We start from the raw sequence: 26,906 nt of genomic DNA, 5'->3' as shown, positions 1-26,906 counted from the left end.
TGCTGGGGCAGGGGGTTGATGGGCTGTCTACTACTGCAGCTCCTGGCACTGCGCGTGGGTCCCTGCCCATAACAGGTACAGTAACAAGGAAGAGCAAGAGTGCATTGAATTTTCATGACAGTCTCACTGCACAGGGACTGGTCTGCATCGCAACCTGGGTGGGGGTGTACTTAGGGTGAGCCCAAAACATCTGCTGAGATGGGGGTGGCCCAGGGCTAAGGGATTGGAGAGGGAGGAATCTGTGACCATAGCCTTTTATCTACAGTGCACTATCTCTTTTCTCTTAGGTCGCTGACAAAGAACCTGTTCAACCCCCAGTTTGGAAGCATCTTCCGCACCTTCCACAACCCCACATACTTCTCTCGACGGCTGGTGCGGTTCTCTGATATCTACATGGCATCCATCAGCTGCCTGCTGAACTATGATGTGAATTTCACCTTCTACCCTCGGCGCACCCCTCTGCAGCATGAGGCTCCGCTCTGGATGGATCAGCTCTGCACGGGCTGCATGAAAACCCCCTTCCTGGAGGAGATGGTGCATATCCGGTGAAGGGCCAGGTACTCTGGGCAACAGCACAGTGCGAGTCTGTACATGGGGCTGGGCTGCTGGGCCAGCAGCACCTCTGTCTACCACTAAAGGGCGTTTGACACTTACAGATGCGTGTAGATGGTGTGTTGTTTTTTTTTTTCCCCTTCACTGGCTCCACCCCTTTCCCTGAGGTGCTTTGCAGGCTGTGGAGAGGATGGGTGCTTCTTCTGTGCTGTGAGAGCCACACAGACTCCTCTGTAGGAGTAGGTGAGATGGAGAGCCAGTGCTAGTGGTGGGAAGCTGCCGCTCCCTGCTCTGTGCCCAGAGAAGTGGCTCAGAAATGGAGTCCCAAGGCTGGTGCTTGGTGAGCGCAACGCACCAGCTGGTGCCTCTGGTAGGTAGCTGCTAGTTAAATATGCAGGCTATGGAATTCTGGCATGGGGAGTAGGTCAGAAGGTCTAAAACACATGGTGGTTTTGGTGACATCGGTGGCATGTCTCAAAATTTTTTGAGTGAGCTTAGTGTATTTTTTGGGTTTAGTGCCACATGACATCAGTATTTTGGCAGTTGATGTTGTATGGTCTGTTAGGAGGTGTTCAGCCTTTCAGGGAAGGTGCAGGGTTGGCAGCAGAGGTGGTGGCCTTCCACCTGTCTTTGCTGAGGTGCAGCCTAAGGTGTGTGGAGGGGCTCGTGAGGATGTCCTAGGAGGTGTGAGCATGAAGTACTGCTGGGTGTGGTGGGTCAGAAAGGGGACCGTGGCCATGCAAGGCATCGTAGTGCCTCCTGAGGAGGGGGAAGAGAAAAGAGGTGAGCGTAGTGATGCCAAAGCATAGAGGACAGGACAAGAGTGACGGCCTGGAGGCCCAGGCAGGTCAGAGCAACTTTGGGATGTGAGGGGCAGAAAGTTGGTTCTTCACTCAGCTTGGGGTCATGCTGTTCTTGGCCAGGCTTCCACCTGCCCCAAGGGACAGGCAGGATGTTGGAGGGGTGAAGGGGCAGTTAGGTGGGTAGGAGTTGTTGAGAGTTTGTACCACCCTGATGCTGGCTAGCCCTGGGAAAAGGGAATGTTGTGCCGTCGGAAAGCTGAGTGTGTGGGAAGCCAATGGCTCTGGGATGAAGGGGTAAGAGGCGTCCCTGGCGGGGCGGGGGGGAGCCTATGGTCTGTGAGGGGCCCAAAGCATGCAGGAGATGAGTAATGGGGCTGTTCTCCCTGGAGACAGACGCGCGCAGGGGCAGTCAGGGGACGTTTGAAGGCAGAGCTCTTGTTGCAGGCTCTGGATGTAGGTTGCCTTGGTCTGCCACCTCCTCCCCTCACTGCTGCACCATTTGCAGGTGGCAACAAGGGTGACAGTACCAGCTTGCTTGGGGGGGGGTGGTTGGTGTTGAGGTGACAGGTGGGGGGCAGGGAGAGAGAGGGAACACAGAATGGATGCACTTCTTGTGCTGGGTCTGGCCGTCTGGCCAAGGAAATGGGTGAGCAACCACAGCATGTGCAGCGCTCAGTTTTTGAGGGAGGCTGGGGGATTAACATGAGGGCAGGCAGCGGCTGCGGCAATTGCTGTACGGGCTGAGTGTTGTGACTGTGAGGGGCAGCTGAGGGAGAGGAATGAGGTCAGTGTGGAGGACCCTCTGCCAAGGAATTCCTCAGAGAAAAGCACTGAAGTATGTGTGTCAGCAGCCCTCAGTGAGACACACACCTCTCCCCCCTCCTGCACATTCCTCCCCAGTGATGTGCCAGGCTGGCCTCTCAGTCTGCCAGTTGTGTCTCACTGCCTTGTCTTTGTGTAATGTGCCAGCATGTTGCAGCCTTTCAAAATGCCTTGCTCTTGACTCAGGGGCCTGGATGATTGCTGTTAACATAGGTGCTCTAATCAAATGGTTGTAGTATGTGCATGTGGCATTTGTTGTCTTTGTGCCGTGTGTAGTGTGACAGCTCAATAAAAGTCTGCAGCATGCAGTAACTAACTGACTAACCAACTCGCTCCAGGTGTGTTGCTCATCTCTGTTTTCCTGCCCTGGGAGTGCAGCTCTGGATGCATGCCCAAAAGCCTCGGGTGCACCTGGGGCAGGTGTCTTAGACCAGACCTGAGGTGTCCAGCACAGAGCAGTTTGTGCCCTGTATGGCTGCAGTGCAGGCACCGGGGCCACCTGGATGGATCAAAAGGGGTATCTGGGGTGGTGAGTAACTGGCATGACTTGTACACTGCCTGGCACGGTGTGTCAGGTGAGGGCTAGTGTTCCCTGGGGGCTGTTGCACACAAAGCCTGCTGAGGCAGGTGGCTGCTCTAGCCGAGCCCCTGGTGCTGGAGGTGGGTGCTGGGGCACGGCTTTGGCGGGCAGCACCGCGCAGAGGGCAGTGCAGGGTGAGGCACCAGCCAAGAGGGGTGCTGGGCGGAACCGGTGCCGCTGAGCTCTTTATTTCTTTCTGCCCGACGGGGGCCGTGCGGTGCCGGGGGCGGCCCCTCACTGCAGTAAGCGGCGGGTGTCGGCGTTGGCGTCCGCCAGGAGCGAGTCCTGCGGGAGCAAAGACCGACGTCAGCGCGCGGCGGGCGGACGCGCGGGGCAGGGTGGGGCGGTGCTGTGCTCACGTGCAGCGGCTCGTAGTCGGGGGCGTGGCCGCCGTACAGCGGGTTGGGGATGGCGACAAGCGGCCGTTGGGGGCGGGGTCTGGCGGAGCGCGGCCCCGCCTCCGGACGCGCACGCTCCCGCGGCGGCACCGCCTTCTGCTCTTCCTCCTCCTCGTCCTCCTCCTCGGGGTGAAGGCCCGCCTGCGGAGGGCGGTGGAGGTGAGGCGGCGTGGGATGGGCGGGGCTCCGAGTGGGCTCGGCCCTCGGCACTCCCCCGCACCACCACCCAGGACCTCCCCCTGGACACGGCACCGCACCAGCGAGGGCCCCATCCACGCGTGGCTCCCGCCGCCACAACCCCCAGTACCCCTTGGGCACCCCGCAGGTGGTCCGCGCTTCCCCAGACTCCGGCCACCTCCCCCCCCCCCAAAAGGCGCCGCTCACCCCCCGCCCCGACCCTCTCCCCACAGGCTGCGCTCACCTGAAAATACCCGAACTGCCCCTCCCCACGCCGCCGCCTCACGCAGTAATAGGCAGTGCCGGCAGCGACAGCCAGCACCAGCGCGAAGCACAGGGCTGTCAGCGTCCCCGTGGCCACAGAGCCCGACGCCTGCATCACGCCGGTCACCTGCGTCCAAGAACAGCCGCCCAGTTACAGCGCTCCCCTGTCAGGGCAATGGGATCTGCCATACAGCATCCCTGCTATGTCTCCCCGGTGTGACTGGGGGCAGCCCAGCCGAAATGAGCCGTGCCAGGGGAGCAGAGAGGATGAGGCCAGTCCTTGGGATGACTCAGTTGCCTCATCTGCATTCTCAGGCCTGGTGCCAGCTGTTTCAGCACCTTCCTCCCCCATTCATGCCCTCAGACACTCACCTGACCAAGATGAATGGTGGGCGGTGGGATCCTCAGTGGCTCTGCAATCGCGTGAATGATGCCATTGAAAGCTATGATGTCCCACTCCACAATCATCTTGTTGTTGATCCCTTTGGCATCCTATAGCACAGGACAGAGATGGTGTCACCTGACCAGAAAGCCTCTACGGTGTTCCCTGTCTCAAGAGAGATGTGGTGAAAAGTTGTAACGGTTTTTTTTTTTTACTTCCACTGAGGTTAAACCTACTGAGTGCTCTGTGCTGTTGCCCACTGGGAGGTCTGATACGTGGAGGTCATATCCTGACTGGGATGGGATGATGGTGCCATTTGTGAGGTTGAAGCTGAAGAGGACGACATTGCTGGATGACACATGGAGCTTCAGTTCTTCTCCTGTCAGCGTCTGAAAAAAGCAACAGGCAGCAGGGATGAGAAATGGCTGTGCTGGCTCTCCCCCCTTCCCTCCAGCTGTGCGCAGCCCCTACCTGGCCTAAGCACAGACATTCTCCACAGCCACAAGACAGCTCAATTCACGGGCAATGTGGCACAAAAATACTATGCAGAGGAGGGGGGAGTGCCATCCTTAGAAACAGTCAAAGCTCAACTGGAGAAGGCTCTGAGCAACCTGGCCTAAATGGCTTTTCTGAGTGAGGGTGTTGGACTAGGGACCTCCAGCAGTCCCCTCTGACCTCAGTTCCTCTGCCTTCCCCAGACTCTATTTCACATCACCATCACGCCAGCTTTGGCAGACTCCTGCTCTCCTCTGGGCCTGATAGTTCATTCCATGTGCCCTCGAGTGGCTGCTCATCCCTGCTTGCTTACTTCATTGTCTGCAAAGCCAGAATTCAGAGGGACAAAGAGAGTTTTGGGAGCGGAGTCATCAGACAAATAGATGAAAAAATCCAGTCCTTCTTCTGTGTCATTGGCAAAATCAAGCAACATCTGGAAAAGATGGAAGACCTTCCCCATCAACACGCTGCTGGCAGCTCAGTGCTGCTACCTTCCCCAGCCCAGGAAACATCCCCCAGCCCTGGAAAGAAAATGCCTTTGTGTTCTTTCTACTCCACGTGCAGACCAAACCACCACTTCTCCCTGTTATGGCTGCTCCCTCCACCCTCCTCGGTACCAGCTGCTGGCATAATGAAGAACCAGGAGGGCATCACTTACAGAATAGAAGGTGGAGAAGCGAGTGTGGTCTGCGAGTACATCGGGGAGCTTGCCGCTGCACCAATACCCATCTCCCACAAACCCATCACGGCAGGTGCAAGTCACATCTGCAAAGGAACACCAAGATGCAACTTAAGAGGCCAATGCTGGCTACACTGACCACCTCTTCTTTGTCTTCTGGATACCCCTCAGGACGTTGCCTCCTGACACAGGCATGGGGACAGGGGGGATGTGCTCACCTGCCTGTGCCCCGTCCTGTGAGGGCAGTTCTGTGCCAGCTGCCCCAACATGCCTCTTGTGCCTGACAGGACCATCCCCAGGAAACATGCTTGCGCCACTCACCCTTCTCCCGGTAGCAGAACGCATCCCAGGTCTCGCTCAGGTTGCTTCGGGGGCCGTAGTCCACGATGCCCACTCGGTTAGCCCCACAGCTGGGGTTAGGGTAGGCCGTGGGGTATCCGGCTGTGCCATTGTCCAGCCAACCCACCAAGCACAGATGGAATCCCATCTAGCAGAGGAATATGAATGATTAGATTAAAAAGAGTATCTCTGGCCCATGTTTTCTGTCCTGACGCATGCTCCCCTTGTGCAGCCTTATCCAACACCCCCCCCCAACGCCTAATGGGTTGGGCACTGCCAGAGTTCTCATTCCAGCGCGACCCTCCAGCTCTCCTGGTTTCATGGATGTAGTTGGAGCAAACAGGGCCTGGCCAAGGAGCTGAGAGGTCACCCACCCCCACGTCCTGGGCTCGCTACTGCTGGCCCAGGCCTGGGGAGAAGCACTGCATGTCCCCACCCCATGAGGCAATGGAACCAGCCCCTGCCCAACCTCTGCATCCCTGCCCTGACCTGCTGTGCTGCGGAGAGCTGCTGGAAAGTGGCCAGGGAAGCGCCTTCTGCGGCACAGGCCTTCTGAGCCTGCTCGTAAGTGAAGTCATACTTTTTTCGGGGTGACTGCAGATGAAATACACCCATAGTCTTATCTGCAAAATACCGAGGCCAGGGAGCATCAGTACACTAGAGAGAGCAAGCAGCCTCCCTGGGGCAGTCATGTGGGTCCCCTGTGTGAGCACAGACAGCACCACCAACAGAGGATGCTCTGTGCTGTGTGGGATGTGGCCTCAAGTAAGGGTGAGGTGGGATGCAGCATGGCTTCTTCTGAGCTCCTTGCCTTCCATGAGGGAGTCAGTGCTTACTGGCAGGTTAATCTTACCAGAAGCCATCTCACAATGTCACACAGAAGCCAGCAAGGCTGGCTTATCTTCCACATATGACATGTAGGGGAAAAGGAGAATGTGAAAACCAGACCCAGCTACAGAGACAAGTCCCTAGCCCCTTGGCCATCCCACCCTCCAGCTCACCCAAGGGGTGCCCCAGCCAGGAGGAGAAGGATGAGGGTGTGTGACCTCTCCCTGGAACATTACCCCTGCCACTGCAGGGCTGAGCACACTCACCATGAAAGTGCAGGTCAGTGCAAATGGCCTCCCGATGGCACTGCCCATTGTCTTCCAGGCACCGGTCTGTGGGGGGCACAGCCTCTTCCAGGCACTGGATCCCGTCACCAATGTAGCCCCGCTTGCACTCGCAGCGCCGCTCATTCTGCAGCACAAAGGAAGGGTGGCATCTGTCTGAGTGCAAATACACAGATGCCAGCCTGGGGATCATTGTATCCCTGTGAAGATGGGGAATGAGCCTTCAGAACACCTCTGCAGCCTGCTGGGACTATGACAGAGCTACAAAAGGCCACATGGGCTCTGTTCTACCCCCACATCCAACTGTACGTGAACCAAAAAACATCACATTCAATCCTTGTCACATTATTTGAAAGACCACTTTGCTTTAAGGTACATGGTTCATGATTCTTGCGCTACATCATGCTCCCAGTCCCAGCTTCTGCCCTGCACTGAGCAGCTCACGTTCCTCTGCAAAAATGGCCAGCATCATCCTCAAAGGACCATCCTGGAGCCCCCAAAACAGCCCAGAAATCCCACAACTGATACAGCTTATGCCCCTTTGACAGAGAAATGGGGAATAATAGCCTCAGCATAATATCACCAAGACCATCACCACATTGAGGGCATGGCACCTGCCTGGCAGTAGGGACCTGCAGGATGACCACAATAGCTGAGGGGACCAGAGTGGAGGGACAGGCCTGGGGACTGCAGCAACAGGGGACACTGTCACATCACTGTCCTCCAGCAGCCTGAAGCATGCCATTCTGCTCCCACGGCAGCCACCTGTGCTGTTCTCCCAGGCACACAGATCTCCCTGGCCCTAGGGGATGTACTCACCGGCCCGGTGCTGATGCAGTTGGCGTGCTGGCTGCAGTCCCCGTTCCTACCATCCATACACCTGTCTATTGGGTCACAGACGTAGCCGTCGCCTCCGTACCCAGGAGCACAGGCACAGGAGACGTTCACACCAACCTGTGTGCACTGTGCGTGCCTAGCACACCCCCCATTGTCCTCGCTGCACATGTCGATCACTACAGGGATAAAAGTGTTAGATTAACTAAAATACCTTGCTAGGTGTTCTGGTGGTCTGTCTGTCCTGCCAGTCATCCCACTGATATGGCCATCCTCCACAGAGCTGCTCGGGAGATGGTGACCTATTGTCTTGCCATGTTGCCTGCTTTCTCCTTCACTCACCACCCCTCCACGTCAGCCCCTTGTGGCTCCCCCGCTACCTGAGCATGTTCTCCCATCTCCTTCATAGTGTAGGTTGCATTCGCAGAGGTTGCTGGCACGGCAGACAGCCTGGGGGTGGCATGGTGGAGAGCAGGTGGGTGTCATGACTGAAACCAAAACACACATGGGTCAGGATGATCCAAGGGCTGCAACGTGGGCACAGCTGCCATCGCCAGCCTCTGCCCCAGGCTACCTGCCCCCATGCTGCTTCCTTTCTCCCCCGTTTTTGCAGATGCCTCACCCAAAGCCAGAAGACTGTTACTCCTTCATATAAGCCTCAGGCCTTCAGCTCGCCCTCAAGCTCTTTGTGGAGCACCTCTGAGCTCAAGGACTTGTTCATGATCAAGTGCAGCTTTCCTCCTCCTCCTCCTCCCCCTCCTCCTCCTCCTCCCCCCCACCCCAACCCTTGTGAAATTCAACAGCAAGGGCCAGATCTCAGAATGAGCCCTGCGATTGAGAGTTCTTTTTCTGAAGATATTTCTGAGCAGCCTCTTGAACAATCGAGCTGCTGGGAAAGCGGCTGCATAGCACCAAGTCACAGAGAACAGCGGGTGGTGGGGCTTGGCATCTCTCACCTAGTCTGATTTCGCAGTGGTCTCCAGTCCAGCCCTCGGCACAGAAGCAGAAGCCATCGCCATGCAGTCCTCCGTTGCACACACCGTTCTTGGTACAGTTACACTCTGTGAGCAATGGATAAAAACCACTGTCACAGCATCTGCTTTGGTGGCAGTGAAGGGCCATGTTCAGGCCATGGGACAGTCATGTGGCAGAAGCATTGGCTTGTGCGGGCAGTGCATGAAGGCAGGCACAGCAGTATGCACACATTCCTTCCCGTTGCTACCAGCCCTGGCCCCCGGCCCTGCAACGCGCACCCTTCATGGAGGAGGGGAAGCCTCTCTGCACCCATAAACCCTCATTGTTCCCCTCCCCTGAGCATTTCTAGAGATGTATTTTTCCACTCTGAGTCCCTGTAAACATACAGCCATCAAAAATGTTCCTGGAGATCCTGTAAAGCCCAGCTGGGGATGGGGGAATGGAGAACTCCCTTTTCCTTCCCTTTGCCTCACAGAGGCACAGGTCCCTGCTGCGCATGTCTCAGGAGATGCTCTTTCTGTACAGGGTTCATCACGACTTATGGATTTGTCCCCCAGCCCAAAATATGTTGTAACTCTTTCTGCCAGACAGGGGCTCTCAGCTATGCATGACAAATGAGAAGGAGGTTTTGACCCTGGGGCCTCAGCACAGAAGGCAACCCATCCTTCTCAAACTACAGCTATGTTTGCCCAAACGGCTGTCCTGCCAAGATCCCACGGAGGGCCCCAGCCCCAGAGCTCTGACCTGAGCGGGACTGGTGCATGTGTGGCAGCACTGATTCCCATGCTGTAAGCTGCTAAGAGGTCAGCGCAGCACCCACCCCCTCTCCAAGTAGCACCATGTGCACAAACCCTCTGCATTTCTGCCACCCCACAGGCAGAAGCAGTCTTACCTCGGCAGTCTGGCCCATATCTGCCTGGTGCACACAGCTCACAGCTGGTCCCGATGAAAGCCTCACTGCAGTTGCATCTCCCCGAGCCACTGATTTTGTCGTCACAGGTACCACGGTTACTGCACGGCATCTCCAGCCCTCCTGGGCATGCTGCAAATGGGACACCTTAGTGAGGCTGTGGTGACAAAGTGACCTGGTGCTGGAGGAAAGCCACCCACTGCCCTGTGCAGAGCCTGCACACCAGGTGCCATGTGAGCTGCTGCTTACGGGGTGCTTGGACCACAGAGACTGCTCAGCAGCCTGGGGAGTGAGTGCTGGGGACATCCCATGACAGTAAACCTTAGGAACAGGGACAAATTTGGCGTGGCTTCCAGCCTGGGAAGAGCCTCTGCTGCAGTGTGCTGAGTCTGTGCTGGCCCGCCCCATGCTAACCTGGCAGCAGACTCATCCAAGGATGTGAAAGCTGCCCATAGATGAAGCACAGAGGGCAGATGCCAAGGAATGGCTGAGCATTGGCAATATCTGGGGATGAGTGATGTGTCTGACAGCGACCCCTGGCAGCCCTGTGCCCAGGGGTCTCCATAGGGACAAATGGCTCTCCAAGGAAAGGGAATTCCCTGTTATGATACCATCCACATGCACTCCCAGGGGGTTGTTCCCTGCACCCTCTACAGAGTGCAGCTCCTAGCCTGGAGTTTTGCCCACCCTTCTCCAGGGAAGTACATTCATGGACACCAGGTGTCTGTGTTGAACCAATAATGCCACCCTCCCACTAGAGAAAGGGCTGAGAAGGGAAAGGGTCACATGGCTCCTTACCCCGACAGTCACGGCCATAGTGGTTGGCACAGCACTGGGGGACCCACTGCGTGGAAATGCAGGTCCTCTTGCAGCCTCGTTTCAGAGGCTCCCAGTGTCTTCTGAAGGTGTCCCATGGGGAGGGTGGCCAAGATGGCCGCAACAGGGAGTTGCGGTGAAACAGAAGTGTGTTCCTCAGCAGCTGATTTCCATAATAGTAGCAGCGCTTGGTTTCGCCCTGCAAGGAAACAAGCAAAACACAGAGACTGCCACATTGGTCACTGACGTCTCACCTTGACTTTTCTTGTGCCACTCATTCAGCGTTACAAGTAACAGAGGCTTCCTAACATGCGATGGGGCTGGGGACAGAGGACCCACAGATGTACTTCAGGGACATGCCAGAATGCCAGAAGCCCAGCAGAGGGACACAACGGGTGATGCATTGAGAGTGGGGTACAACCACTGCCTCCCGAGGCTGCTCACCACCTGATCCCTGGTCCATCTCCAGCAGCCAGGCTGAGCTCTTTTGCTATAAAGCACCCAGAGAAGCCCCCAGTGCTGCTGCAGTGGCTGTCACCATTATTGGATTGACCAAGCAAAGACCATTGGAGCCCCTGACCCCATGTTGCTCAGCCCAGCTCCTGCCCTATGGGACCACGTGACTCGGGGCAAGGCATGGACAATGCAACCAAGCCAAGGGAGTTGCCACATGCAGATGTGCCTTCATTTTGCTGCTGAAACATGAGGGGAGTGTGGGTATTGTCATCAGCCCTGTAACAGGCCTCCTTGGTGACAAAGCTGTGAGCTTTACCCGTTGAACAGAGCCAGCAGGGCAGGGTGGCTCGAAGCCACAGAGTCCACAGCTCTTTGCAGATCTCTGTGGAGGGGAGAAAGAAATGTCACAACAACTCAATATGTGTTTCTGCCTCTCAGCTGCTCAGAGCTTTGCCGAGAAAGAGCAGCAAGCCCTCCTGATATCCCTCTTCCCACGCATGGGGCTCAACAGGTGGTACAGATCCTCATTGGCCTCATCGCAAGTGCTCACCTGCAGCTCAACAAAGATGAATTCATCACACCGAGACCCCAGATCCGGTGGCTCCAACAGTCTATTGATGCCATAAGCAATGCCCCCATTGAATTCCATGTGCCTCTGGATGATGGTGGCACCATCGTTTCCCACCAGAAGTTCCCCCTACCAGAGGAAGAAAGCAACTTGTGATCCTATATCCTGGCTGCACCATCCAAAAGTTGCCCTTTTGAGCTGCCATGGCTTCTCAATCACCCCAAGAACACTCCAAAATCTCTGTGCTCATGTTCTTGACCACCCTTCCACATTGCCACTTTTCACAGCCATCTCTCCTAAGAAGTGGCCTCTGTTCATGTACCACATGCTCTGTAAAGGTCATGGCACCAAGTGGTTGGCTTTGAACCTGATCATCATGAAGTGCATGTGCAGGTACCACATGCCTCTTCACTTTCCTGCCAGCTGGCCACAAAGTCTTGAGCCTCTCTACAGGCTCAGCTGTAGCCAGGGGAATGGGGTGTCTGAGCCTGCAAACACCCCAAATCTGTGTTCACTTCCTGCTGGTGACCAACACAGAGCATCAGTTGCCCTGTGGCTATGCTCAGAGACACTTGCTCAGTGGAAAGACAAGCCCAGCATTGCCATCACGCACCACATGGGTTTTGCTGCAGCTGAACGAGACGGTGGAGCCATGCATGGTCCGTATGGATTCAACCTGGGGCATGTTACCAGCAACAATCTAAGAGGTGAAAAAGAAGAACAGAAAGGGAGAGACAGGCAAAACTGACAGTTTGTACTTCTAACAGGATAGTGCTGCGTAAGGACAGGGGTCATCAGCCACACTGAGATGGGGTGTGACATGGCAGCATGTGAAGTGGGTGGAACAGTGTAACTATGCTAGGTTAGTCACAGATTCCTGAACAGTGAGAGACCAGCGTGCATTAGCAAACCCTGGTTTTGCTCAGCTGGACTTCCTGTGTTCATCACCCCTATGGACAAGAGCCTGTCTGTGAGCCTTGCATTGACACTCTGGTAGTGATGTGGGCCCCCCTCAAGAAGCTGATGACGGAAGGCCATGCTGCACCAGAGGTTCATGATGAAGTGGTAGTTGCCTCAAATGCTCTAACAGCTTTGGCTCTTCTCAAGATATCTAATATGCTGCATGTTCTGCAGCAGCAAAATATTTGGCAAGGTTGCTCTGGTGTAACCATAGGCGGGTGGCACCATATGTGGCTTCAGGAGGTATGAGTCTTTTTGTTGTCACATTTACCTTTATGTCCCTGATCATGTGTGCTTTGAGGTAGGATGCCAGGACGTCCCGATGCTCTCTGCGGTACAGCCACTTCTGCCTCTTCTCTGAGAGGGCGTTAAATGCAGCATCTGTGGGCCACAGCATCGTGAATGGTCTATGCAGAGGGTCACTAACCAGTGGAAGCAGCTCTGCATCCTGTCCGAGATAAGAGGGGATACAAAGAAAAAGCCACAAGCCCAAACTGAACATGCACATGTATGCACCACCTCCCCACAGAGCAGCAGGAGTCAGGTCACTCACCTGCAGCAGCTTGCTATAAATGGTGTACCCAAAGGCCTCTGCCACTTCTGTGATATTTTGCTGCAGAGGGAAGAAAGCAAAAAATCATCACCAAGAGGTCCCCCTCCAGGACCTGGAGCAGTAATGCAAGGGAGAAACCAGATGGTTAACAACTACAGTAGCTAAACACAACAGGTTTATCTCTGTCATCATCACGCTGATGGATTTGGCCTGGCAAGTGCTGGCATTCAGCAGCCGCCACTCTTCTGACTCATCCTGGGTAGGCACTGCTATGATAGGAGCTGGGATGAATTTTAGCAATCTGTTGTGCTGTACAGAAAATGTGCTATTTACTATAAAATGTAGGATCTATAAGCTCCTAGCTTATACCAGAGAGACATTTGCAATCTCACACTGCAATCTGCTCTGCACTGGAAAAGGAGTGTGATGGTTGGCATGGGACATGATCTCCCTGCCTACTTCCAGTACAGTTGTTCTCTAGTGATGAATCACAGCTACTTCTGTCCCAAATATTGCTATGCAACAAAGCTGTCACCTTCACAAGCCAAATCCATGCTCTCAGACATCCCCTACACAGCTAGGAAGAGAGAGGAAGAGCACCCCATGTGTCCTTGGGCTGACAGTGTAGGTGGAAGGGCTTGTCAGGGACAGCACTATCGGAACTGTTGGGAGAAAGATCCAAGCCCCGTCCTCACCACGGCAGTTGTCAGGGCACAGTCACTGCTTCAGACTTACCTGTGAGATCTTTGAGGAAATGTTATGGTCTACCAGGTCACTTGGAATGAGGATCTTGTTGATGAAATGAATGACCCCATTCACGCCAATGATGTCACTCACGACCACTTTGGCTTCCCCATTGAGATAGATGCTATTCTGAAAGAGAAGGGACGCAATGAAGTATTCCTACCCACAGCACTGCCCTATAAGTCACCTACAGGCCTCAGGCAAGTCACTTGCCACAACCATAGTGGCCTTCAAATGACAGAAAAAGTTACATGATGCCAAGTGGGACAGGGAAGGGAATTGTGGTAGAGAACTACCTCTTTCACTGTGATCTTTATTTTGTGGCCAGATAAAGATGTAAGGGACTCCTGAACTTCCAGGTCACTGAACTGCAGTTTTTGACAACCGACCATATGGTAGCGAAGCAGGTCCCGGAGGAGACCTCTGCTCCTCCACTCCTCAAACTACAGAGAGAAAACAAAAATGAGATCTCACTGGGGGCACTTTGTGGGGTGGGTCATCCCAATGAGGGATGACCTGGATTGCCCAAGCCCCCTCTGACCCATCCCTGCAGGAAAGCCAGTCCCCCCAAAACACGGTGAATGCACAAAACCACCTGAGAACTTTGGGAAACTTCAACCAGCTTGACACCACCAATATTCAGGTCCCTTGATGGAGGACAAATTACCACATTGGCCTTGAGGAAGTGACACCTGGGACAGGTTGTCATTGGGAATTGTTCCTTTACTGGGTAGATGGGGGGCCATGGGAAAAAGATCGGGACTAGTGGCGTGAAGCTGGACAACAGGACCTGTGAGAGATTGATTTAGGATCTTCCATTACACCGACAGCAGAAAGCTGTTGATCAAGAACCTGTCTGGTTCAAAGAGTCACAAATAAGGATCTCTTTCTTCAAGTCTCTGGATGCCCGACATCCCACTTATTGGGACTAGAAGGAAGGGACCAGTGGACGCAGAATGGCAGGGCCTGAGGCACAAAGCAGGAATAAGAGGTTTTCATGAGAGATGCCATGGAGTCGTGCCAGCCATGGGTAATAAAAGTCAGCATGCATCAGTGATTTGGCACAGTGCCTCTGAGGACCATAAGGCAGGGTCTCCAGCAAGGTTCTCCTTACAACAGGAGCCATGTCCACTCCTGCCCAGATTGTCTCTGTAGTGAGCCAGCATCCAAACCTCTGCTCTTACACTGATGGAGAATGGGGGATGCCTTTAAACCTCTGCAGTGCAGCCCCTTTGCTTCAATTCACTGTCCAGAACAGCCCCAGAGGGAACATTGCCATGACGGGAGCTTGTCAAACACCTGACAGTGCTTGGGATGGGAGGGCACTTACTGTTGTGGTGTTTCCTATGAAATCTGTCCGTGGGATGAAGACAGTGAAAGGTCCTGCCCCACTGAGCTCCTTGATGTTTTCTGCCTGTGGCAGAGAGCATTTGTGGGAAGGAAAACAGAAAACATGGTTCCAGTTAGCAAGACCCTTTGCAGAAATCCCCAAGTGGAATTTACTACACAGAGACAAGGACAAAACTGTTTGTAACCAACCAGTATCATCTTAAAGAACACGGATGCATCTTCAGTCCTTCTGAGCTCCTTAAACAAAGAGAAACAGCTTGTGTTAGCAGAGTCCCTTCCACTTGCTCCTCACCAGTCAGCATGGTGACCTGCTCCTTCCACTGCAGGTCACTCTCCCACCCCAATGAGACACACCATAGTGATCTTTCCCTCCCTCTCTTGCCAGCACTGTGGGCACGGAAGACATAGAGACTACAAAGCAGGCAGTGACCTCTGCCTAGACCATTCACATCGCAGATGCTGCAGGGTGGAAAGGACAGAGACGAAAGCTGGCTGCTTCTGCAGCAGCTGTCTCATAGGTTTAACTGCCCCTGTGCTCATGGGACACCTCAAGTGCTTCACAAAACCTCCGCTTTAACCTCACTGTGCTGCCACTACCAGTTCTGGGCTGCTGTCTGGAGTGGCAGACACAGGCTTAGCAGGGACAACTCCCCCTCCTTATCACACTAACTTTCAGTAAGGCCAGAAGCACAGAATGAAGTCCATCTCTTTTCTCCTGGCTCTGCTGTGGGGACAACAGCTTTTATTTGCCACTACCAAAAAAAGCTCACCAGTTTGCCCAAAGACAGCCATTGTACTGGCAACAGAGCTATAGATAGAGTGCTGCCCTCCAGACAGGTTCGCAAGTCCTGGCATGGCCCCAGGGGACACCTGCCCTGATCCAACAGACTGGGAGAAGTGGGTTCCCTTGGGAAAAAAAAGAAATTACTCCCATTTGCTTATAACATTAAGAAAACAGCACCCTGGAGGTCTGGCCAATGTTTCTGACAGAACAGCAGAGTGTTCACATCATGACTCCCTTTAGAGCAAAGTCACTATACTCTGATTCTCTCCCACAGCTGGCACACTAGAGACACCTATGATTTATGGATAGTTTGCTTCAAAGCACCTGTTTCCACTCCTATACCACATGTGTCAATATGACACTACAGATCTGCTCACCTGCATCTTACACTTGGAGGGGAGGGAGTGGTTTGCTGCAGGGCAGGGGGGGCCAAACACAAAAGATACTGTGCATGCCTCTCACCTGATACACTTTGCCACGACAGGTAAAGCCATCTCCAACACTGTGCCAAGAGCAGGAGCAGTTTCGAGTGCCAGGGCCTGTGTACTTGCAGAGACCAAACACACTACAGCCTCCGTTGTTCTAGCAAGAAAGGCAAAAGGCTTGCATGGAGGGGCATTACCAACAATTTGAATAGCCACTTGCATACAGGAGCTGCTAACTACATCCAGCCCAGTGGAAAGGAAACCATTCCTCCCATCTGTCTAGTGCCTTAGAATAAGGCTCACCCAAATCCTCAAGGATTTTCAGCACCAAATCCATCCATGAAACAAGACATTCACACCTTACTTTGGAACCCAGAGTGATGGCAAAACCCATGATTCAGAGGGACGTTTTGACATAGCTGCGATGCTGTGAGCACAGATACTCTTAAGCTTTTGAGCATGTCCCACACAAAATGGATGCAGAGAAACAAGTCCACATGCCTGTAACCCTGTATTACTGTTTCTACACTGCTTCTCCCATAAGAGGGAGTGCCAGGTGGCCAACATACTTGCAGGTCACTGCCAGAGGCAATGGAAACCAAACACACCAGGAAATCCCTTGGGTATGTGAACAGGCAAGACAGCCAGCTCTAAACAAGCAGGCTAACCCTATTCTTGCTTTTAACTTTTGGGAGAAAGGATGTTTCAAAGCTGTGGCCTTCACCTCTGGTTACAGAAAATGCAGTCATACCTGTTCACACAAGTTGATGGGGTTGCAGTGGCTCACACCATCCCCACTGTAACCAGGAAGACAGTTGCAGGCAACCTGGAGGGAGAACAGATGCTCAGTCTGAAGCTTGGACGCAATAAAGAAAACACGCAATGGCTGAGCTGGATGGAAAGCATTGCGATATAGCACCCGTCACTACATTCAAGAATAACCATGCTTGTGTCAACAACAGATAAAACCCAAGACTGCCTCCAGCCTCTGTCCAAGAGAAGGCATATGCTTTTAAGGCAACAGCAATCTTTTCACGCCCTTGCCAAGCAATTTTTCTATGTGGAAAGTAACAAGCACAAGGCAGTACACTGCAATGGGAAGGATCGTCTCTAAGAGAATTACACAGCTGTGACAACCTCCATAATAATGCTGCCCTGACATCCATCTTACATACTTACCTTCCTTGGGCCTGTTTTAAAGCACTCTGCGTTGGTGTGGCAGCCCCCATTGCTTTCAAGACAGAGATCAACTTCTGCAGCAAAACAATAAGGCCACATTATTGCTGAGGGCTGCTCAAGGCAGTTGGTAATTGGTGACCCAAAGAGGTATTGGGAAGGCAACAGGGAAGACCTTCCCAGCTTGGGAAACATTTTGGTGAAAAAGTGATTTGTGGTAGCAAAGGAATAGGATACAACTGCAAGTTCTACTCCTGCCACACGTGGGTCTCTGAGTTGTGATAAATCTGCCCACAGAAAATCCCATGCCTGCCTGGGTGTGCTTTAAAGGATATAAGGGGACTGGACTCTCCTGCAGCTCCATCTTCATCTCAGAGCACCACTGTGGGAGACTGCCCTCACACCCTGCCCTGGACTTCTCCATGACATGCATCAGGGCAAGAGACCTCTCAGGGCTCTTTTGGTTTGAGACCAAAACACTGGTCTGAGGCCATCCAGCAATACAGGTGCTAAGGGCAGCATGGGCTCTCTGCCTAGTTTCAGGTGGCACTGTGCTGGGACAGTGATGACCACTTCACTAATCACGACTCAGGAGAATGCTGAACACATACTTACAGGTATGTAAGTACACACATACACGTATGTACATACACCTCAACAAAAAGCAGAAAGACAGCTGAATCAAGATCAGCCAGCAATTACTTGCTTTGAAATAATCACTGCATGAACAACGTAAAAGGAGAATTGAGTTATTCAACACTTCAGCCTGAAATTTTATCACTTTTAGTCTGACATTCCCCCTTTGTACAGATGATGCCTCACTGCTATCACCAAAACATGAACTGAGTGCTCACCCATGCAAAGCATCCCATCTCCAGCGTAGCCTTCCTTACAAACACAGGTTCTCTCTCCTGGGGACACTTTAGTACACACAGCGTGTATGGAGCAGCCACCATGATCACTAGCACATGGATCTATTTCTGTGACCACAAACAAGAGAAGCAGAATCAGCTCAGAGCATCTAGGAAAGACGAGCTGTGCCAGAATGATCATCCATCTTAACAAAAATCCCAACATCGTATTAAAAAAAATCCCTTTGTCTCTCGATGAAACTAAAGGTCCTTTAAAGAAAGGCATGGGGCCTCACCCAGAGTTCAGAGAGGCCAGTCCAAGAGTCATGCTGAGCTTAAGTAACCCCTAAATTGGACTAAGAAGTCTTTCTGTCACAGCATTTAGTCACTGAGGACTAGTGGTTAGGCAAGAAAAAAAAAACCCAACCTTTTCCTGTACATCATAAGTGTTTTTTTCTCTTTTTCCCCCCTCACTCATTTTCAAACAAGGGCAATACTGAAAAGAAACTGTGAAGTCTACCAGTGTTTTGATTGTTACAGTTTTATCACTCTGAGTGTGTTTTTCTTCTCTACTTGCTTTTGACATAGACCAGGTTTGTATGTATCTCAAAAGCAGCATCATTAAACCCTAGCTCATTTTGGCACAACTGCCACACTGCTTCTACCTGATTCTGGCATGGCCAGCAAATAGGAGGAGCACAAAATTCTAGGGAATTGAAGCATCATATTCCAGGGACTCATGGCCAAAATTGTTATATCCTTGCCACCATTGCTGTGATATGAGAACTAATACAACCCAGTCAGCGTATCTCTCTCCACAAACAACAAGAACTACCCTGCTGCGCTTGCCTGTCTTTTTGTCCCTCTCTCACAGGCTCTAGCAACATCAAAAGCATCCTGTGTAAAGCTCCAGACTGGAAAACTTCTCTACCAAAGCATGGCAGAGTTCATGGTGGATGGCTTAGAAGAAAAGGATTGGAATGATCTTTCCCCTGGCAACAATACACCATTTATTTCACAAACAAAATCCTTGTCTTTGCGTAGCTTCATCAGGTGTTTGCAAGCCTTTAATCTTGCCCACACTTGCTGGACATACCTATGCAATGGGTCCCATTCCCTGTGTATCCAGCAGAGCAGAAGCACATAGGTGGGGAATCTGCAGAACTATTGAGGCAACTGAAACAAGAAAGAGATAAACAATCACTGATGACACCTCCTGATTTGCTCTGCCAGTGGGAAACACTATATAAGTCTGGCATGTGCAAGTTAGAGTTCACACTGACCACAGGAGGACCATGCCTAAAGTTCTGTATATTTCTTTTCAGCACCAAATACTCAAGTCACACTCTCCGGGGAGCTGGCATCCAGGCACAGGCTTCACACCTCGCACAGTGCACCTGCACCATGTCCATGTGCTTCTGCATGGTACAGTGGAGACAGCTGGTACCACAAAAGAGGAGACCAGATAACGGATGGAGAAGGCAGCAAGAGGGAGTCATCAGAGCCCATCAGCTTATTTAATTTAATTCCTTGGTGGGGGCAGGCAAGGCAGGAAGGACTTATCAGTAGCTGTTTGTTTTGCTCCGTGAAAAAGGCCAGACTTGGAGTACCTTGGAGTCTCTGCTTTCTCCCATCCACAAATACAGAAGGAACTTGGAAAGAATTTATGCTTAGACAGACAAAATCCTTAGGGAAAGTGGATGCGGCTCAGCACCAAAGAGAGTTCCCAGTATGGAACTGACATTCATGTACTTTTAATGAGCAGGCACCTCCTCCCAGCTCTCTGTGAAGCCCTAAACACAGAATCACTTCTATGTGAAATATTTACAAACACATATGGCTTTCTCAGAATGACCCAGCCCCTTGACTGTACTTACTTGGCCATTTGATGGCAAGTGTTATTGCATAAGTCAGTCTTGATTCCTGCAAGAGAAATGCAAATGTTACTTGGCATTTTTAGTTTAGGACTTGCTGGAGACATTTCTGCCATCTATAGTAAAGGACTCTGCAAACAGCCTCACTGTCACACTTGTGGTGCCCTGATTGATGGTGGGACACAGCAGCAGTTATGCTAACTCTCACATCCTAACGTGGCAGCAGGGAAACCTCAGGGGATTTATCTTCTGGCATTTTGCAATGAAGTGAATTCAGTGTTCTCTGTCTGAGCTAACAGTTCAATTTCATCCTACCTGCATGGTCTCCACATTGCCAGGAATGAAACAAGACCTAAAACCTCCTTAATCCAGACATCCAGGGCCATTTGGCTTTGCCCCATTCAAAGCAAAAAGATGAACTTGTTTCATGCTTTACATTTACACTAGACAGGACAGCTCCACTCAATTTCCATTTCTAAATGCCCCCAAAACACTTCACTACAAAATCAATCTTTGTGCACAAATCTTCAAGATCCCGAATTATTTAGGAGCTAATGTTTCCCCCCCCAGCCCAATGGTAATCATAATCCCAAATCCAAGGAAAAACCATCTTCAACACATTACTTTGACACACAATAACAGACTAATTGACAACTGCAAACCATGGCCCAAGCTCGCCTAAATCAATAGATCTTGTGAGCAGAAAAAGCAACTCAGCAGACACACTGGAGCCCTTTGAAGGCTTCAAATCGAGCCCTGCCACCTTCTTAGGTGAGCAACAGGACTTGGTCAACCCAATCTGGCTGGGAGCTTCCATCTCTCTCCCAGGGCGACGCACTGTTCTTGAAGTACCTCAAATCTCAGTGGGACAGAAGCAGGTGATATGCTTTTCCCTACATGAATTTCACCAAAACAACTCCAGGGCTCATGTACTGTTGAAGAAGTCAAACCACAGATGCAGCTCCTGCAGGAATAAGCTAGCACAGTCTGATAAGATTTCTGGGGGATGCAAAGCACATGCAACTGTGGTCACCTTCCTCAGCTAACGCATATTTCTCTGCCCAAAAGGAAGTATTACACCATGGGCCTTACTTACAGTCACTTACTTTCTCGGCAGGTAGGACCTTTCCATCCTGGGAAACACTCACAGCTCCCGTCCCCTTGCAGTCCGTCATTACATATGCCATTGTCGCAAGCACATTCTGCAGAGGGAATATAAACATTCACCACTGTCAGACCAACCAAGTCTCTCATGCAGAGCCTTGCTGCCATTTTGTTCACTGCTCTGTTCCTAATCCAATGATTCAAGCTGCCATAAAAAAAACAGTCACAGGAATATCTCTTGTTCCCTTCCTACCAGGCCAAAAAGCCCAGGAACAGACAACCCACCTCCACTTTCTATAGTTTGGGTGACAGCAGGATGAGCGGCATCGCACAGTCACGCCTTGGTTTTAGGATAAAAAATGGGGTCGCTCTTCTGGCTGACCACAAGCGCTTACTCCCACTGTCCCTCTCTCAGTGGCCTGCCTGCTGTTTGCCTGTCTCAGAGGTCTTGGGACATTTATTCCCTCCCACCACCCCTCCTGAGAGTTGAGATGTGGCCACTTTTCTCCCCTAGCAGGCAGGATAGTAGAGACAAACTACAATAGCCATTGGTGTCACCTGATTTGCAGTCAGCTCCGTATCGGCCCACTTCACACATTTCGCAGGCAGTGCCATGGAAACCCTCCAGGCATCGGCACTCTCCACTACCCTCGATGCCGTCCTGGCATTCCCCATTCCCAGAGCACCACTGGCCTGGCTTCCCTGGGCACATCTCGCACATATGTCCATAGTAGCCTGGGCAGCAGACGGGCCTCTGGGGAACCAACAAGAACAGGTCAGGGTGAGCTGTCTTGTGCAGCACAGACAAGGTACAGCTTTATTGGTGAAGCTCCTCCAATCATTTAACTATGTGATAGCCATCATTTCTGACAACATGTGAAAGGACCAGATGGGTGTGGTTAGAACAGAGTGACCCCCCAAAATGGGGTGCTTTTTTGCCCAGAGCCTCATGTAAAGGCCTGCACTGCCACTTGAACAACACTGGGCATTTGGTAATGCAAATGTTCAGTCCCACGCCCATCCAGCCTATCTCCTGCCTGTGACCCACCAGTCCCACCTATCTCCCGCTGTGCCCCACACTGCTGGGCAGAGAAAAGCTCTGTCAGAAGGTAATGTGGTTCGGAAGCCTGATTTAACTGCTCTCATTTCCTTCTGCATCTACCTACGGAGGGAGGCAACCATGATGGGACCAAGTTGGACAGTACAGATGAAGAGAAACATCATCCAGAGAAGGAATGCAGAAGTGCCCAGTGAGGTACAAATGCTGACTGAAGCTCTGCCTGCGAATACCATATGTTCAACTGCCTCTCTCCCTTCTTATTCTCTTATTCACACCAGCAAGAGCTCAAATACGCACAAGTCTTTCTATTACCATTTCCTCTTCAATTGTTTTCTCCCAGCCACACATTTTCACAGAACTGGTGGGGGCCATAATAGCTGTGAGACCTTCTGCTCTGCACTTTGGTTCGGCTCTAATTAGTCATCAGTTATTTGGGAAGGCACATGCATAAGCAAAATATCATCATTCATGTCTCATTTCCTTAGGAAACCAGACTACAAACATTCAACTCCTTCGCTTCCTCTGCAGGACAAACTCAAAGTAACAACATCAAAGCAGCAGACCACAATCCATGACTGTGCAGACATTTCCGCAGGTTTGTGTTTTCTCCAGTGCCCTCTATCTCCAGGATGGAGAGTGACTCCCAGACAAACCCAGCCTCAGCAATGCAATGGTATAAATGCATCCAGGACTTCAGCCCAGGCTGTATTTCTAATACCCATCTTGCTTTTGTCAAAATGAATCCGAGGCAAATGTTTTTCTTACCAGAGAAACTTTTGCACAGGTGAAATGGCAGCCAAGTATTCGTGTGTCCCCAGAACGTAATTCACAGCGAGCAAGATTCTTGCTGCCTGGCAATTCCTGCAGGTATATTTAACATAGATGCAGACAGAAGATATTACAATATTTAGACAGATAGTACATTTTGGCACATATGGCGGTGTTCTTGCCTAACAGAGGAATAATGTTTTTTATCCTACAGGAACAGCCCTAAAAATTTGGACTTCCCAGAGCTGAGGCCAATGAGGCATCTCTAGATGTGAGGTCACCACACATAGTCTGTTACCTGCCAGATTAATGGTATACATGTCAGTATGAATACTGAGAAAAAATAATTGGAAAATGTTTGGCATAGAGTAAAGTAATGAAGCCTGAGAAGCCAGATGTGGCTCCTAGGCAATTCCTAGCCAGCATGGAGATGAAATGTTTAGTTGTTTTCTTCTCTGGAAACGTTTGTCACTCACCCACAAACAAGCTGCAGGCACAACCAGCCCATCTATGTAAATAAATCAATGGTCTGGGCTGGGAAATTGCTATTGGCACCCCTAAGCTGGCTTTCCTTGATGAAAACATCAAAAGAGTAAAGATTTAAAAAGACATCTCTTTTTCCCCCTAAGAGGGGAAACTGCCCACACTGGATGCTCTAAAGGACTCCTGAAATTCAGGCAAAGCCTGATGCCAGGTCTGTAAGGAGCTTCATGGTTCATATTTGTGTTTTCCTGCATAAACCTCCCTTGGTGTCTGCTTGAATGAGCCACAGAGGATTCAAGAGCACATTTTTTTCAGCTATCGAAATGACACCTATAGAGCAATAAAAGGACATCGAAGCACTATCTGCAAACAGTCTGTGAGATGTCACATGAATCAGAGACTCACCACAAGAACTGATCCAGAAGGACACTTGATCCCCTTCTTACACCTGCCGCATCTTGACTAGGGCACAAAGAACAGGACAAGTCACACATGTGCCCTCTACCCACGTCACACCAAGACACTAATCTTGAATTACAAATGGTGCTGTACAGGCTGCTGGCTAGGACAAAGACAAAGACATATTTATCTCCATGTCTCAAAACGTGAAAGAAGAAAAATCACGATGCATGACCCTCAGGTCCTGGCTGCTATCAAAGGCTTCACACAAGGACTTATTTCTGCACTCCAGTGATGTACAGAAGGTTTTATGTCTGCACTCCAGTGACTGTACCACAAAACAAACCAGAAGGGGTCCCATGTTACACTTCTGAGTCTCTGAGCTGGGGCAGGGTTTTCTGCAGGCCTGTAGTTCCTTCATGAAAGGCTGCAAATACTTTTTTTCTGATCTGTACGTGGGCAGGCCTGCCTCACTCTGACCCTGCAATCTTCAGATGGCGAAGAGCCACAAGACACATGCAGGCTGGACTTTGGCCATGACTCCCAGGCAGACCACAGCATTTCCATTCTATAATTGGGCTGGATTCTACTTGCACAGCTGAGTATCTGGGAGTCCCTGCACCAGCCTGCCCCACGGTTGTCACTGTGAGAGAGCCCCAGCAAGTGAACTAAATGTGATTTGCATGGGAGCTATATACAGCACAAGAGCTGCAGATCTGTTGCATTGGAAGTACAGAGTCTGAGGCTAGAAAGTACCAAGTCTCCATGATGTCCCATTTCACATGAGGCTCATCAGAGGTCAGATCACAAGCTACTGTCTCATCCATGTGTAGGATGTGTAGGTCTTCTGCTGTTCATCAGTTTGGTTCAGTAGATGGAAAACTCTGTGAAATGGTGGTCAGCTTCTTGGTAATCATCATTACCTTTTGTATGATGGTGGTATTGGCAGTGCAATGATTCTTCTGTATCTGGAGGACTTGTGAAACCCCAATCAACACGCCATTCTTCGTCTCAAGAAATTTTCCATCCAAAGGAATATTATTGACAAATTTCTGCAAATGAGAAGGGAATAGCTGAGATGATAAAATTCAACTCCTTTTGCATGGATTGCTTGACAGCTGTCAGACAGCCACAGCAGGCAAACTGTAAAGGTGTCCAAAACAGACATGGGTGTATCCAGCCACCAGCCTTCGAAAGTGATAGGTCTAGCCAGATTCTCAAATGGCAAAACAGTCTTCCCTCCTTACCTGGGTGCTGTTTTGATAAAACATTAGCCAGTAGGAAAGCCCTAACATGCTGTTCTTAAGGATTCCGCTTCTCAAGTCTGCAGGTGAGAGCTTCTCTCCCAGTACAACGTGGTATAGCACTGTCTGATTGTCCTAAATCCACAAAAAACCCAAATGTTAGGACTCTTTTGACTTCCTAGACTACAGTTCAGTCAGAGGTATGGCATGAGAAGAGTTTCTAAGCAATCTGTAACAGCTAATTAAGCCCAGATAGCCTAGTAACTCCCTATCACAGAGGACTGATCACACCTGATAAGTCTATTACTGGTTGAAGTCATAAATGGTTTTTGGAACCTTGCAAAAGGTTAAAAATTGCCACAGATATGCTACAGCCAACCAGAAAGGGGAACATGTTGTGCCATCTATCCACATTCAAATCTACTCAGAAACTTGCATTTGGAGTCTAAATATTCCTTTTGGATCCCATTGCAACACCCCAGGAAACACTCTGATTTGTCTCTTCCACATTCTTCCTAGCTTTTAGCATCAGATGTGCTTCTCCTCTCCACGCTCAAATCCACTGAACTCAAGTTTATGATCTGACAGTGTACATGTCCCTGCACCTACCCCATTACATATTCAAACTGAAAGCAAGCAGTGAGCTTACCAACTGTGTCACATTGGCAGCGCGGCAGTACTCCTCAATGGAATTGTTTCCAGGAACAAAGACTGTATATTTTTCAGAGGACTCAATTTTTCCAATGAGCTGGTATTGCTAAAAAATGCCCAAACAGTGACATTAGCAATTACACTGGTACTCAGTAAAAACAAAACCACTCATGAAATAAATTAAAAAGGCAAGAGCGCTAGAGAAAATGCTTGAAAATGGGATATACAACTTCCACTCAGTCACACATGTCTATTTGCTTGCTCCTGCTCCTGGGCTGATAAAACTGCAGCTTCTTGATTATGAACAAGCCTTCCTTTTCCTCTAAGTTCCTCTGCACTGTACAAGCATGAGAGCACCTGCAGTAGACAGGTTGTCTTTCAGTGTAATAACATGCCAATGATAGAGAGATCTAACTGCAGTATATAACCCTTTGGCTGATCAAAAGAGCTTTCCTAGAAGAACACTCTGGAATGGTAGGAAACATGTGGTCTCTCTTTTCACACCAGGCAGTCCAAATTTTGTCCCACCAGTACAGGGTAAATCAGGCATTTGCTCAAAACACAGTTCTGACAACCACAACAGTGCTCACATCAGCTACTTACCTGTAGCAACTCCTTGAATGTGCTGAATGAGGCAACTGTCTCAAGCTGTTTCTGCAGACCTGGAGGACTTGGTGGGATATCTGCTGAAGGAGGCAACAAAACCTGCAGAAAAATTGAGTTCATAAGCTAGGCTGGGCAAGGGTCTCTTGGGGAAATCACACTAGCCTCCTGCCCTGCTTGCAAGACAGACAGTTAGAAATGGCCTCATTTTACACAATTCTGCAATAAACTTAACTCTTCTGTCAGCCAAGAGAAGAGGAACTCCTCTCCCATTTGTCCTGGAGACAAATATTTTAAACATTAAACAGGAAACATCTGTCAGGACCTTGTGATAACCAAATATATTTTTGCCATTATACCCCTTCCTAACCATCCAGCCATGTATTCCTTCTTGGCCCCATTACAGATGCTGCAACACAAACCTGCAACATTTCCTAGTATCGCATGTACTGACGTACCTTACTGAGGACATGAATAATGCCATTGCTGGCAGGGATGTCGCTGATGACTATACTTGCATTCTTGAGGGTTAATACCTGCAAAAGTATCAGAGGGAGAAGCAAAAGGTTTAGAAATCTCTAAGCAAGTTCAAAACAAATGTATTGTTCGTTCAAGATTGCACATGGGTACAATTTTTAAAAGATGTCTGAGTTTGAGGGCATCAGTGTCCCAACCAGGCTCCCCACTGGACACAGCAGCTCTTAACTAAAAGAGG

General features: G+C 50.8%; 2 protein-coding genes across 6 annotated transcripts in view; one reads left to right on the top strand and one right to left on the bottom strand.

Annotated features, from left to right (window-relative positions):
• Positions 1-653, top strand: part of NT5DC2 (5'-nucleotidase domain containing 2) — a 33,702-nt gene extending 33,049 nt beyond the window's left edge. The window contains exon 14 of the mRNA XM_064454029.1: positions 288-653. Coding sequence (XP_064310099.1) covers positions 288-549 — 262 coding nt within the window. The 3' untranslated portion in view covers positions 550-653. The remainder of the gene's footprint in view (positions 1-287) is intronic.
• Positions 654-2,916: 2,263 nt separating this feature from the next.
• STAB1 (stabilin 1) overlaps positions 2,917-26,906 on the bottom strand; it is a 64,924-nt gene continuing 40,934 nt past the window's right edge. For 2 of the 5 annotated variants that reach the window (XM_064454004.1, XM_064454007.1), the window contains exons 32-70: positions 26,650-26,727; positions 26,192-26,293; positions 25,587-25,694; positions 24,941-25,072; positions 24,617-24,745; positions 23,700-23,756; positions 22,809-22,904; positions 21,542-21,737; positions 20,986-21,081; positions 19,883-19,928; positions 19,102-19,181; positions 18,009-18,134; positions 17,158-17,231; positions 16,730-16,804; positions 16,016-16,135; positions 14,959-15,006; positions 14,750-14,833; positions 13,716-13,862; positions 13,411-13,548; positions 12,676-12,735; positions 12,394-12,570; positions 11,776-11,862; positions 11,145-11,291; positions 10,911-10,976; positions 10,121-10,337; positions 9,305-9,454; positions 8,394-8,498; positions 7,818-7,925; positions 7,423-7,616; positions 6,586-6,730; positions 5,981-6,114; positions 5,474-5,639; positions 5,132-5,238; positions 4,787-4,906; positions 4,215-4,367; positions 3,969-4,088; positions 3,553-3,723; positions 3,117-3,275; positions 2,917-3,042 (exon numbers count right to left, since the gene is read on the bottom strand). In XM_064454004.1, coding sequence (XP_064310074.1) covers positions 2,992-3,042; positions 3,117-3,275; positions 3,553-3,723; positions 3,969-4,088; positions 4,215-4,367; positions 4,787-4,906; positions 5,132-5,238; positions 5,474-5,639; positions 5,981-6,114; positions 6,586-6,730; positions 7,423-7,616; positions 7,818-7,925; positions 8,394-8,498; positions 9,305-9,454; positions 10,121-10,337; positions 10,911-10,976; positions 11,145-11,291; positions 11,776-11,862; positions 12,394-12,570; positions 12,676-12,735; positions 13,411-13,548; positions 13,716-13,862; positions 14,750-14,833; positions 14,959-15,006; positions 16,016-16,135; positions 16,730-16,804; positions 17,158-17,231; positions 18,009-18,134; positions 19,102-19,181; positions 19,883-19,928; positions 20,986-21,081; positions 21,542-21,737; positions 22,809-22,904; positions 23,700-23,756; positions 24,617-24,745; positions 24,941-25,072; positions 25,587-25,694; positions 26,192-26,293; positions 26,650-26,727 — 4,569 coding nt within the window. In that variant the 3' untranslated portion in view covers positions 2,917-2,991. Of the gene's footprint in view, positions 3,043-3,116; positions 3,297-3,552; positions 3,724-3,968; positions 4,089-4,214; positions 4,368-4,786; positions 4,907-5,131; positions 5,239-5,473; positions 5,640-5,980; positions 6,115-6,585; positions 6,731-7,422; positions 7,617-7,817; positions 7,926-8,393; positions 8,499-9,304; positions 9,455-10,120; positions 10,338-10,910; positions 10,977-11,144; positions 11,292-11,775; positions 11,863-12,393; positions 12,571-12,675; positions 12,736-13,410; positions 13,549-13,715; positions 13,863-14,749; positions 14,834-14,958; positions 15,007-16,015; positions 16,136-16,729; positions 16,805-17,157; positions 17,232-18,008; positions 18,135-19,101; positions 19,182-19,882; positions 19,929-20,985; positions 21,082-21,541; positions 21,738-22,808; positions 22,905-23,699; positions 23,757-24,616; positions 24,746-24,940; positions 25,073-25,586; positions 25,695-26,191; positions 26,294-26,649; positions 26,728-26,906 lie in introns of those variants that run through there. The other 3 variants (XM_064454005.1, XM_064454006.1, XM_064454008.1) reach the window with 3 other exon arrangements.

Source organism: Phalacrocorax carbo, chromosome 6, assembly GCF_963921805.1.
Source record: "Phalacrocorax carbo chromosome 6, bPhaCar2.1, whole genome shotgun sequence".
NCBI classification, from domain to species: Eukaryota; Metazoa; Chordata; class Aves; order Suliformes; family Phalacrocoracidae; genus Phalacrocorax; species Phalacrocorax carbo.
The sequence above is the reverse complement of the archived record's forward strand: the minus strand, read 5'-3'. Positions and strand labels throughout refer to the sequence as shown.